This window comes from Lagenorhynchus albirostris, chromosome 20, assembly GCF_949774975.1.
Source record: "Lagenorhynchus albirostris chromosome 20, mLagAlb1.1, whole genome shotgun sequence".
In the NCBI taxonomy this organism is placed as follows: domain Eukaryota; kingdom Metazoa; phylum Chordata; class Mammalia; order Artiodactyla; family Delphinidae; genus Lagenorhynchus; species Lagenorhynchus albirostris.
Window position 1 is genome coordinate 7,486,728 of NC_083114.1, and position 12,245 is coordinate 7,498,972.

General features: G+C 46.5%; 1 protein-coding gene across 2 annotated transcripts in view; it reads right to left on the minus strand.

The window, feature by feature from the left end:
* Positions 1-12,245, minus strand: part of CFAP52 (cilia and flagella associated protein 52) — a 36,186-nt gene that overhangs the window by 3,361 nt on the left and 20,580 nt on the right. For both annotated transcript variants that reach the window (XM_060134041.1, XM_060134042.1), the window contains 5 exons: positions 11,957-12,127; positions 7,343-7,491; positions 4,340-4,485; positions 1,550-1,701; positions 960-1,062 (listed from right to left, as the gene is read on the minus strand). In XM_060134041.1, the coding sequence (XP_059990024.1) occupies positions 960-1,062; positions 1,550-1,701; positions 4,340-4,485; positions 7,343-7,491; positions 11,957-12,127 (721 nt within the window). The remainder of the gene's footprint in view (positions 1-959; positions 1,063-1,549; positions 1,702-4,339; positions 4,486-7,342; positions 7,492-11,956; positions 12,128-12,245) is intronic.

The window sequence follows — 12,245 nt, forward strand, 5'->3', positions numbered from 1 at the left end:
AGAAACCTAACAATCTACAGAGACTGGAACACAGAGGCAGTTCTTCACGCCCTCCCAGAACATTCTGTGTGTGTCGGGCAGATCCCGGTTGGACCAGGCAGCATTCCTTGGGTTTTTATGACAAAGTGTCTCAGGCAGTCGTTCCCAATCACCTGGGAAGCTTAAACAGGAAAAAACCCCACTCCTAGATTCTAATTTGGGGGGTGGAGGTGGGGAGGGAAGGTACCTTTTGTATTTTTCCCTCAATACTTTTAACTCCATTAACTTAGCCTGTATCTGGCAAAACAATAAATATGCAAACTCTTCTTCAATTATCTCAAAGTCTACATTAGGGGTATTCAAACCCAGTAATTGGATGTGCAGGTAATCAGGCCAAGATCTGGCTGATCCGATGTGGCCGGCAGGGTGGGAGACACCCCAGCTTCCTTGCCCTTCCATGTGTCTCTCTCCTGAAGCCTCCTGCTTGCTCCAAGGGGGAAATGTTCCCCCCCAAATAATGGCCAATTTTCACTGAAGGACATGGACTCCCTAGCTTAAGAGATTTTTAATATATTGACGAAGTAGGGTGATGAGAGATGAGCTCTATTGTCATTCAATTTGAATTTAATCAAAGTGACAGCTCTTTTGGGCACAACACTTCCAGCCTTAGAAATGTCCTCATAATCAAAACCAGTACTTACTGAGGGCCCGCTATGTGCCAGGCCCCCTGCTTTTAGCATCATATTCAATCATGACTTTAATCCCCACAGCAACTGCATGAGGTCAGTGGTGTCATCACTTCCATTTTGCAGAAAAGGAAGCAAAGGCACCCCAAAACGTTATGTAGCATTTCCAAACTGACACGGCGGATCACCAGCAAACCCATGGTTTGAACTTGCATGGCCTGACTCCAGGGCCTGTACCCTCAGCCACAAGGCGTCACTGCTCTTCTCTTGTACCAGAAAGATCTTGACTCTTACCTTTCTGTCTGTCCCGCTGGTGATGATCTGGAACTCTTCAGGGTGGTAACAAACACACTGGAATAAGGTGTTAGCCAGGATCATCTGACTCCTCCTAAGACGCCTAAAAAATAGATTCCAGAGCTGTGAAACATGACTTTCTCTTCCTGAGAAAGCTTATTTACTATTTTTAAAATATATATATATATTTATTTATTTTTGGCTGCATTGGGTCTTCGTTGCTGCACGCGGGCTTTTCTCTAGTTGCAGTGAGTGGGGTCTACTCTTCTTTGCGGTGCATGGGCTTCTCATTGTGGCAGCTTCTCTTTTTGCGGAGCACGGGCTCTAGGCGCACAGGCTTCAGTAGCTGTGGCTCACGGGCTCTAGAGCGCAGGTTCAGTAGTTGTGGCTCATGGGCTTAGTTGCTCCGCAGCATGTGGGATCTTCCCGGGCCAGGGCTCGAACCCGTGTCCCGTGCGTCAGCAGGCGGACTCTCAACCACTGCGCCACCAGGGAAGCCCTCTACCCTTTGTTTGAGTCTTCCCTTGAGTTCAATAAAATGCTGGGATTGAGTTCTGCATCACTTGGTCCTCCCCATCACTGGTACCTACACGAGATCCCATATGATGCAGGTGCCGTCCGTGCTGGCCGTGACGCACTCCTCGTTGCTCTTCTTCACCCTGATACAGGACACGGAGGACTTGTGCTCCTTCAGGGCCTCCTCCAGCTTCTGGGTCTGGTGGCCTATCTGCCACACCCTCACCTGCAAGCCACAAAGCACAGGCTCTCAATTCCACCTTGGGAATTTTTGAAGGGGGTTAAAAAAAAGTAAAAAATAAAAAGATTCCAAGAGCTTTCTCACCTCCTGGGCTGACTTGCTTTTTCTAATTCCCTGTCCTCATCTCAGTCGAGTGAGGTAGGGATGCCAAGTTGCAGGGTGGGAATATTCTTCCACGGAGCCAGGGAGATGCCTACCAGGGAGCCTACACCTGTTTTTACTTTAGGACTGAGAAATATATCAGACACCCGCTGCTAAAACCAGTAATGCAGGGGGTGCTGCTAAACCGAGTGAAACAACATGTCTGCTCGTTTCTGCTGAGCACTGCTCTCAAAGTCCTGCCTCCATCAGGGAATCTCTTGGGTACCCAGAGCCATATTTAAACTTTCACATCAGCTGCTGTCTCAATCATTTAAAATCAGTGGTTCTCAACTCCACGGAAGCCAACACCCAACTTTCAGTAACAAATATTGTCTAATATCCCTTCGCTATCTTGAAATGAAATGCAGAGGTGATACAACTACCTACACACAAAATTTCAAAACTGGCAAGTATGATCCCCTAACTGTAATACAAAGGGTAAGTAGAAAGGAAAGTTATTTGGTTATAACAGTAGGTCCTGTAATGGATAAACGCTCTGTCACAACTATACCAGAGAACATAATAATGTAGTCAGATGCTTCTTATAATGAGCGTGTTGGACTTCTAAAACATAAGAAGAGCAGAAATTATTTTGTATAAGTGATATAAAACAACAGGGGAGCCACGGTCTAGTTGAACACGGTCTAGTTAAACTGAAAACTAGCGTTGGGATCAGTAATAACAGACTAACTTATTTGCACCTGACAAGAGGAAAATAACCTTAAATGAAGTAAGAAAAACATTCAAAGACACTTTCTTAGTCAAGAAGATGAGGAAGCGTGAGGTTATCCCAAATGAGCCAGGCCATCTTCCTTGCTATGGTGTTCAAATAACTCAGTATGTTTTTTTGTTTTTGTTTTTGTTTTTGTTTTTTGCGATACACAGGTCTCTCACTGTTGTGGCCTCTCCTGTTGCGGAGCACAGGCTCCGGACGCGCAGGCTCAGCGGCCATGGCTCACGGGCCCAGCCACTCCGCGGCATGTGGGATCTTCCCGGACCAGGGCATGAACCCACGTCCCCTGCATCGGCAGGCGGACTCTCAACCACTGCGCCACCAGGGAAGCCCAGTCAGTATGTCTTGACATGGGACAGGGTGATGACTATTGCCAGAGAAAACAAACAGATCCAGAATCTTGAATGTATGGAGGCAGGCAGTGGCTCTCTAGCCAGGGTGAGATGCAGATGTTCTAGCCAGTGTGGTGTGGGCACCAGCCAAACAGCACAGGACGGGAGCCTTGGATGTGCCGGCCATTAGCTGGGGGATGGCAGGGAGGTTTGGGTATAAACTCAGGTAACGGCCAATGAAAGTGGAAATAAAATACTTAAGAGTACCTTAGCAACCCCAGGATTCAGACCGGTGCACCCCTGCGGACCAGCAGCCCTGGTCTCTAGTACTTACAAAGACCTTGAAGACTATGTTCTTGGAAGGAAAGGTCTGGAGTAGCTGTGGGGAATGGGAGCGGGCATTGTGAAAAGACTGCCGATCAGGGCTGGGGGCGACGAATCTGTTTTGTGCGATTCCCTCCTGTAACCCTCCTCAGCAGGGTCGATGCCCCCAAAGGCTGAGGGAGCAAGCAAGGATGCTGTGGGTGTTAGCAACAGCGTGGCTGAAGGGATGAGGGAAGGGAACAGAGCCGCGAGGGTGATAATGGGCAGAGAGCAGGGGGATGGTCTAGGACTAGGTGTGTCTGTGGAGCATCTGCGGGGTTCAGTCCACGTGGAGATGTGCTCTGAACGTGAAATGCGTACCAGATTCTGAAGACTTCGTACAAAATAAAGAGTGTAAAAAACATCTCACTAATTGGAGTGTTGCTATCTTCACTTTATACTTTACTTTTACAGGAAACTGAAGCACAGAGAGGTTAAAGCACACACCCTAGGTCACACAGCTGGGAAGTGACAGAAGTGAAATCGGAGCCCAGGCGGTGTGACCCCAGAACCCGAACATTCAGCCACTAACGGGTTTGATCCAAACTCTGCCAAAGGCTACGTGAAGATGCTGTATCTTTCTTCTCCCTAAAAAGATGTTTTAGGCTCCTTGAAATGATGGAACGAAAAGGTCGAGTGTAATAATTTTGAAGTGATGGTCGAAGCCTCTGGGTAGACGAAAGAATCAATTCTAAAAATAGCATCTCCTTTACAAGATAAGATAAAGACAATTGATATAACTGGTTTTTGAAGGAGAAAAAAACAGTATTCTAGAACTCTGGCAAAACACCAACTTGGATTCCTAGCTCAATTCCCTGTAGAATGATTTCATGTCTGTATCCTAAATGTCCTTTCTGGGAACAAAAATATTGATGTGTGTATTTATATTATTAGAACTTTAATTTATGAGGTATTTCAGAGTTTCATCAAAAATCTTAATTTGGTCCTGCCTGATTCCTAGTACAGGTGAAAAAATCAAATTAGTGGCCTGCTATGAGGCAGTTGCTCTGAACCAAGGGCTATTTTAAAAAGATTCTGCCTTCGAGAATAATACCTCCCCTTCCCCACCGCCGCTGATGACCCTTTTACAGTCACTGGTGGTGGCGATGGCCGTCACTCCAATCCTGTGGGCGTTGTTAATGACGTACATCAGCCGGCCTGTCTCTGGGGCAAAGGCTCGGATCTTACCGTCGTCCCACGCTGGCATGAAAGGGAAACAAAGGCAGGCAGGATGAGTATACTCGTGGTCTCTGCAGACTGCGGCTCTCTTAAATCTTAAGTGAGAGACAGGACTGGGGGCAGTGGTGGTGATGGAGGGAAGAGGCCGATCTCCCACCAGCTGCCAGGAATCATAGCCCCCTTTTCCCTGATTCCCCAAACTGGCCACACCTCCTGAGGGAAATGAGCGACGTGCCTTAGTTGAACCTGCCTCCAGGTGAGCCCCATCCCAGGAGAGAGAAGCGGGAGGCCAGCTCCCACCTCTCCCATGAGCCGCACAACTTGCACATTCAAGCGGCTGGTCGATCATGCCTCTGGGATGCAGAGCTTAACACCTGCAAATAAATGTTGCCTTCCCACCCCTCGCCCCCACTTTAAACCTGATGCTTCTTCTCCCACTCCCATCATCTTCCCCGTCTCAATAAAAGTCGCCACCACCCAAACAGCTGCTCAAGCCAAGAACTTCAGAGCCATCCTTGATTCCTCTCTGTGCCATCCACCCAACCCAACCCCACCTCCGATCCATCACAAGTCCCATCAGCATTACAGTCTGAACACAGTAAATCTGGCCACGTCTCAACCCTTCCCCTGGGACCACCTTTGTCCAAGCCACCAGCGTCTCTCTCCTGGATTATTATAACAGCTTTCTCCCTAGCCTGAGACTCTTGCCCTCCTGCAATCAATTATTTATGCAGGGGCCAGGGTGAACTTCTTAAAATCATTTCACCTCCTTGAGGAAGAACTTTCAAAAAGCTTTTCCCCACTGCACTTACAATGAAAACCAGCTCCTTAATTCTCTAGAGTAACTAGTCTCTGCTCCCTCCCTACCCCTTCAATTTCTTCTACTACTACTCTCCCTCAACCCTGACCCCAACCTTACCCTCTAAGCTTCAGACACACTGGTCCTCTTTCTATCCCTCAAACACACCAAGTAATTTCCCACCTCAGGGCCTTTGCACTTGCTGTTCCCTCTTCCTGCTGTGCTCTTTACCCAGCTCTTCACCTGGCTGGCTGCCCCTCATCACCTCCAGCATCAGCTCTGGACCTTAGCAATTTTAAATAGGATGCTCAAGGTGGATCCCATTTCAGCCAAGATTCGAGGCGGTAAGGTGGTGAGGAAATGAGTCATGGGGCTCTCTGGGGAAAGAACATTCCAGGCAGACTGAACAGCTCTAGCAAAGGCCCTATGTGTAATATAGGAAGAGCAAAGAAGCACGTATGGCTCGGGGGGCTGAGCAGTAAGAGACAAAGTCAGAGGTAAGAAGGTGGGGCTTGGGGGGAGAGAAGTCAGGGGGGACCTTGCAGGCAATTGCAGGGACTTTGTCTTTTTTTTTTAATTAATTAATTTATTTATTATTTTTGGCTGTGTTGGGTCTTCGTCTCTGCGCGAGGGCTTTCTCTAGTTGCAGCGAGCGGGGCCACTCTTCATCGCGGTGCACGGGCCTCTCACTCTCGCGGCCTCTCTTGCTGCAGAGCACAGGCTCCAGACGCGCAGGCTCAGTAGTTGTGGCTCACGGGCCTAGTTGTTCCGCGGTATGTGGGATCTTCCCAGACCAGGGCTCGAACCCGTGTCTCCTGCATTGGCAGGCAGATTCTCAGCCACTGCGCCACCAGGGAAGCCCTGTCTTTTATTTTTAAACAGGAAAGGACCGTTGAGCCCTAGAAATGGCACGATCTGACTTACACTTTAAAGAGTTTTCTGGCATCTGTGTTGAGAGCAGATCGGGGGAGCAGAGTAATGGGCAAGAGCAGAGCAGGGAGTCCTGGTAGGAAGCTTCTAGAATAATCTGGGAGAGAGAAGGTGGTGGCTGAGACGAGGGTGGAGATGATGAGATGGATGGGATCTTGGATATACTCTGAAGGGGGAGCCATTGGGGGGAAACGGGGGTGGGGTATTAGAGGAAAAGAGCAGGTGATGGGGACTCCAAGATTCTTGACCCCGGGGTTTGTTAGTTCTAAGTGTAATGTAAGTCAAGAGCTTCCGGTGACTGCTCTGTGGAGAAGACACGCCCCAGGGGAGAATCCAACACAAGGAGACAGAACCAAGGAAAGAGGGGATGAGATGGGTTTTATTTTATTTTATTTTATTTATTATTATTATTTTTTTTTGGCTGTGTCGCAGCATGTGGGATCTTAGTTCCCCAGCCAGGGATCAAACCCCTGCCCCCTGCAGTAGAAGTGCAGAGTCCTAACCACTGGCCTGCCAGGGAAGTCTCCTGATATCACTGTTTAAATAGCTGCCCCTAAAGACCCACTTGACTTTTCATTCATGTGAACCAGTGAATTCACTTTTGACCACTGGGGAAATCTGTATATGGATTGAACATAAACAATATTAAGAAATTAGGATTTTATAGGAAAATATTTTTAGAGATGCATACTGAAGTATTTAGAGGTAGAATATCATGGTGTCTGCAATTTATGTTAAAATATTTTGGCATCACATAATCAACTGAATGAAAAAAAAATTCCCTTGGCGCTATAACTTAGTTTAAGTAGTTTTTAATCTCTTGAACAACAAAAAGGGTTCTCATTCAAGCGCCCTGGACTCGCTAAGGCCTCAAATCCACTTTGTAAATGATTGACTGAATTTCCTTGCTAGAGAGAAAGCAACATGCTCTATGCAGCAACGTGGGGGAAGAGAGATTGGGGCTTGGTAATTCCCAGCTCAGAAGGAATCCCAGCTGGACGGGAATTCCAGAGAGAGGCTAGATGAGAAGCCAGTGGACAGTGGGAGTCTGTTCCAGGTCATCCCCATGTCGCGCCTGGTAGGATAAGAATGACGAGAACCAAAGCCACAGCCGGGGCCCGAAGCCAAACCCCGGCACGCCGACCTTACCGGAAATGATGCTCTTGCCGTCCCTCATGAAATCAATGCCACGGCAGGTCATGTTGGGCACGGTGATCCGCAGCAGCTCCCTGTTGGACAGCGTGTGCCACACCCGGATGTCCTTCTTGGCACAGGTGGCAAAGAGCTCAGCGGTGCCACTGCAAAGAAGCCACCAAGAGGATCAGGGATGCCGCCATACGAGGTGCACAGTGTTTCTCAGGTGCCGGTCTGACACTAAAATGGCCTTCACGAGGATGGAGGGAAGGATGCCTTTAGACACCTATTATCTCAAGCCTGATGGCCTTACAGATTTTTTGTGTAAAATGGCATGTGATGCCCTCAAACCACCTGTGGACAATCATTCATAGTCTTGGGACTTCCCTGGCAGTCCAGCAGTTAGGACTCTGCAATTCCATTGCAGGGGGCACGGGTTCAACCCCGGGTCGGGGAACTAAGATCCTGCAGACCACGTGGTGCGGCCAAAAAAAAAAAAAAAATCTTTCATAGTCTTTTTTCTTACGAAGGGTTGGGACAAAGTTGCTCAAAAGGAAAATGCCAATTTAGAAGTCTTTCAGTGTCCTGTTGATCGCAAGTAACACATGAGAAGAAATACATCTGTGGAATATTTATATTAAAAGAGACTAAACAAACCTTTTCCTGTAAAGGAGACAATCTTGTTAAAATTTCAAAGAAGAAAACGACAAGGGTTCTAGAATTCATGTTTGCAGACAACCCAAAATACTTCTTTGCTTAGTTATGAGAAAATATGAGATTGTGAACAAGGAAGAAAAACCCATAGTAATTGGTCTGTTGGGTTTTTTCCCCCCAATGGACAACTCGTAAATATAATGAAAAACGTCCAAAAAATTACAGATTATTCCAATTTGAGAAAAAGGAGTCATACCACGGTACAATAAAGACCATCTGCTTTATAAGTATGCATTTCTAGGGACTTCCCTGGTGGTCCAGTGGTTAAGACTCCCCGCTTCCACTGCAGGGGGCACGGTTCCATCCCTGGCTGGGGGAACTAAATTCCCACATGCCACAGGGCGTGTCCAGAAAAATAAAGTATGCATTTCTAGCTAAAGTCCTGGTGGAGACTGGGCTTTTAGATTTAAATACCTCTCAAGAAATTCCTACCTATCAGCATAAGCACATCCATAAAAAGAGAGTCCCTCTCTCTTAGGTTAAAATCTACTCACTTTGGAATGAATGGAAAAATAAGTGGATCATTTCCACATACTTAGCTTTGGGACTCAGAGGTAAAATTATGATGCTGGACTACCACCCAGAAACAGCAAGCTCTGGGACTCTCCTGGTGGTCCAGAGGTTAAGACTCCACGCTCCCAATGCAGGGGGCCCGGCTGGGTTCGATCCTTGGTCAGGGAACTTGATCCTGCATGCATGCCACAACTAAGACCCGGCGCAGCCAAATAAAATAAATAAATAAATTTTTTTTTTTAAAAAAGAAACAGCAAGTGCTGGAACAGGAAAGCAGGAGCTCCTTGCTCCTGGCAATTCTGATTAACAGAGATCAAATCAAACCAACGTTGGAGTGGTAATATTTATCGAAATAAGAAATGTTTTATGTCAGACACTGCCTTCAGTGAATGAGCTCCTCCTTGGGGGAACATGAGCTCTTTTTTTTTCTTTTTAATTCATTTATTTATTTTTGGCTGTGTTGGGTCTTCGTTGCTGCTCGTGGGCTTTCTCTAGTTGCGACGAGCGGGGGCTACTCTTCGTTGTGGTGCGCGGGCTTCTCATTGCTGTGGCTTCTCTTGTTGCAGAACACGGGCTCTAGGCATGAGGGCTCAGTAGTTGTGGCGCGTGGGCTCTAGAGTGCAGGCTCGGTAGTTGTGGTGCACAGGCTTAGTTGCTCCGCGGCATGTGGGATCTTTCCGGACCAGGGCTCGAACCCGTGTCCCCTGCATTGGCAGGCGGATTCTTAACCACTGTACCACCAGGGAAGTCCCAACGTGAGCTCTTAAAGAAGCATATGGACTCCTATGAAAATCAAGTATCATGGAATGAATCTACCTAGAGAACTTTCCAAATTCTCCCTCCCCGAGATGGACAGTCCACTTCCTCAGGAATTAAGCCTAGTCCAAAAACCTCCTGAGTTTAGGATCTGAGAGATTAAGTTCCAAATTGATTGGATCAAGATGGTACACTAAGTATGTGTGCTCCTTCCCACCCAGCTAAAATCCCACTCCTGGGGAGTTCCCTGGCAGTCCAGTGGTTAGGACTCAGAGCTTTCACTGCCGTGGCCCGGCTTTAATCCCTGGTCGCGGAACTAAGATCCCACAAGCTGCATGGCACAGTCAAAAAAATAAAATAAAATAAAATCCTACTCCTGGGCATATATCCAGAAACATATGCTTGTGATGTTGGAGCAGTGAAGTGGTCACACAAACTTCCCACAGATAACATTTATAAAAGCCAGATAAAATGAACAACAATAAGAACCAAAAATCCTGAAGACGGGGCTTCCCTGGTGACGCAGTGGTTAAGAATCCGCCTGCCAATGCAGGGGACGCGGGCCCAAGCCCTGGTCCGGGAAGATCCCACATGAGGCGGAGCAACTAAGCCCGTGCGCCACAACTGCTGAGCCTGCGCTCTAGACCCCGCGAGCCACAGCTACTGAAACCCGCGAACCTAGAGCCCGTGCTCCGCAACAACAGAAACCACCGCAAGAGAAGCCCGTGCACCGCAACGAAGAGTAGCCCTCCGCAACTAGAGAAAGCCCGCGCGCGGCAACGAAGACCCAACGCAGCCATAGAGCCATAAATAGATAAATGTATTTATTAAAAAAGAAATGCAGGGACTTCCCTGGCGGTCCAGTGGTTGAGACCCTGCGCTTCCGCCACAGAGGGTGTGGGTTCGATTCCTGGCTGGGGAACTAAGATCTTGCATGCCGTGTGGTGCAACAAAAAATTAATTAATTAAAATTTAAAAACTGCCCAAATTACTGTGTGCCAGCCACATTCCACATGTAGGGGAACCGCAAAAGCAAGAAAAAGCAGGCAGAGACCAGAGAGGGTACACTATTTTTCTTTTTAAAAATTCTACTGTTTTTTTTCTTTCTTTTTTTAATTTTAAGATTCTGTTTTTGAGGACAGAGCTCAGGGGATCAATGCGAGCGTTTTTTTTTTTACCTTTTTAAGAGAGTTTTTTACCTTCAGCTGAGCACGGTACATTCATCAACTGTGCTCAGTTTGGGTGGCTGAAAGCTGAACCTTATAGGCTTACAGTGACTGCTAGTGTGTTTCTTTGGGGGCTATAAAATGTTCTAAAATTAGATTATGGTGATGGTTGCACAACTCTGTAAATATGCCCCTAGAAAAACCATTGAACTGTACACTCTAATGGGTGAACTTTATGATACGTAAATTATATTTCAATAGAGCTGTTAAAAAAAAAAGAAAAAAGTACAAAACCTAAATAAAGACTCCATAAGAAATTGAAAAGGTATTTAAAAACTTACCCTTACAAAAGGCACCAGGACCAAATAATTTTACAGATTGATTCTACCAAGCTCCTTAGAAAAAGAGAGGAAAAGTGATACAGAAAGGAAATGACCAGTTTTCAAATAAAGATTCACCTAATGGGAGGCACCAGCTATTTTCACTAATAGAAATATTTGGGAGAACCTAATCACAAAGACTCATGGAGGGCTTCCCTGGTGGCGCAGTGGTTGGGGGTCCGCCTGCCGATGCAGGGGACGCGGGCTCGTGCCCCGGTCCGGGAGGATCCCACATGCCGCGGAGCGGCTGGGCCCGTGAGCCATGGCTGCTGAGCCTGCGCGTCCGGAGCCTGTGCTCCGCAACGGGAGAGGCCACAACAGTGAGAGGCCCGCGTACCGGAAAAAACAAACAAACAAAAAAAAAACTTGGAAAGACTCATGGAACCAAAACTACATTTTGTGATCTTAAGGATCAAGTTTTCAAAGAGAGTCTTGCTACCTATAGAACAATGACTTTGAGTTTTGTAAATTCAAGTGAAACACTGAGGAAGTTCAGAGCAAAAACTGTGACCAACCTCATGGAACAAATCTCACCAAAGACAAAAGAGGTTGCAAATTCAAATAATGGCAAACTCTGACTGTAGCTCTTTTTGATATTAAAACTGCTGACGGTTACTTGTTTCACTGGGTTTTTGAGGGATTTACCAAGATATACAGCAACGAGATCCAGAAGGACTCAATCTTATGACCACTGCCGTCGAGCATGCCAACTCTGGAAGACCCAAGAGGTGCAAACAAATGACTCGAAAGATGTTTGAAAAAAGACACTACTAAGCTTTTCTCCAGACAGCAGTGGGAAAACATAGAAAAGTTTTGCCAGTCTGTTCACCATTTCCATGATGGATTTATTAGAAAAGCCAACATTCTAAAGAGGCCCGAATTTGAATTATGAAACAAAGGTAGCTGCTTGGTAAAGGCAATAGAAAGCCTATTAAAATAATTCGCTACAATAGAAACATTTCAGGAGAAAAAATAATTTATTATGACTTATCATGATCGATTATGTTAGTTGGTATTGAAAGTATATTAATAAAATTACATGTCCTTACACACAGCACCAAATCTCCACGTTCTTATCATTTTTACTGTCTTCTACTTACGATGGAAAGATGATGTCCTCAACAGCTTCAAAGTGACAAGTTGTAATGAGAGTCTCTTTGAAATCTGTGAAGGTGAGACGATAAATGTGTGACTCTTCTGTTCCAACAAAGAACTGGTGTCCTTCCCCTCGAAGTGTGATAGAAGTGATGCCACCTTGTAACTGGATTTTCCTTTAAGGAGGAGCAAGAGGAGAAGCAGATTTCCTCAATCGATGAGTATTCATTAACTGTCCGAAGCATTACAGAGGACACATATCAGGTGTGTGACCTGGGACATGCCTTTGAGGAG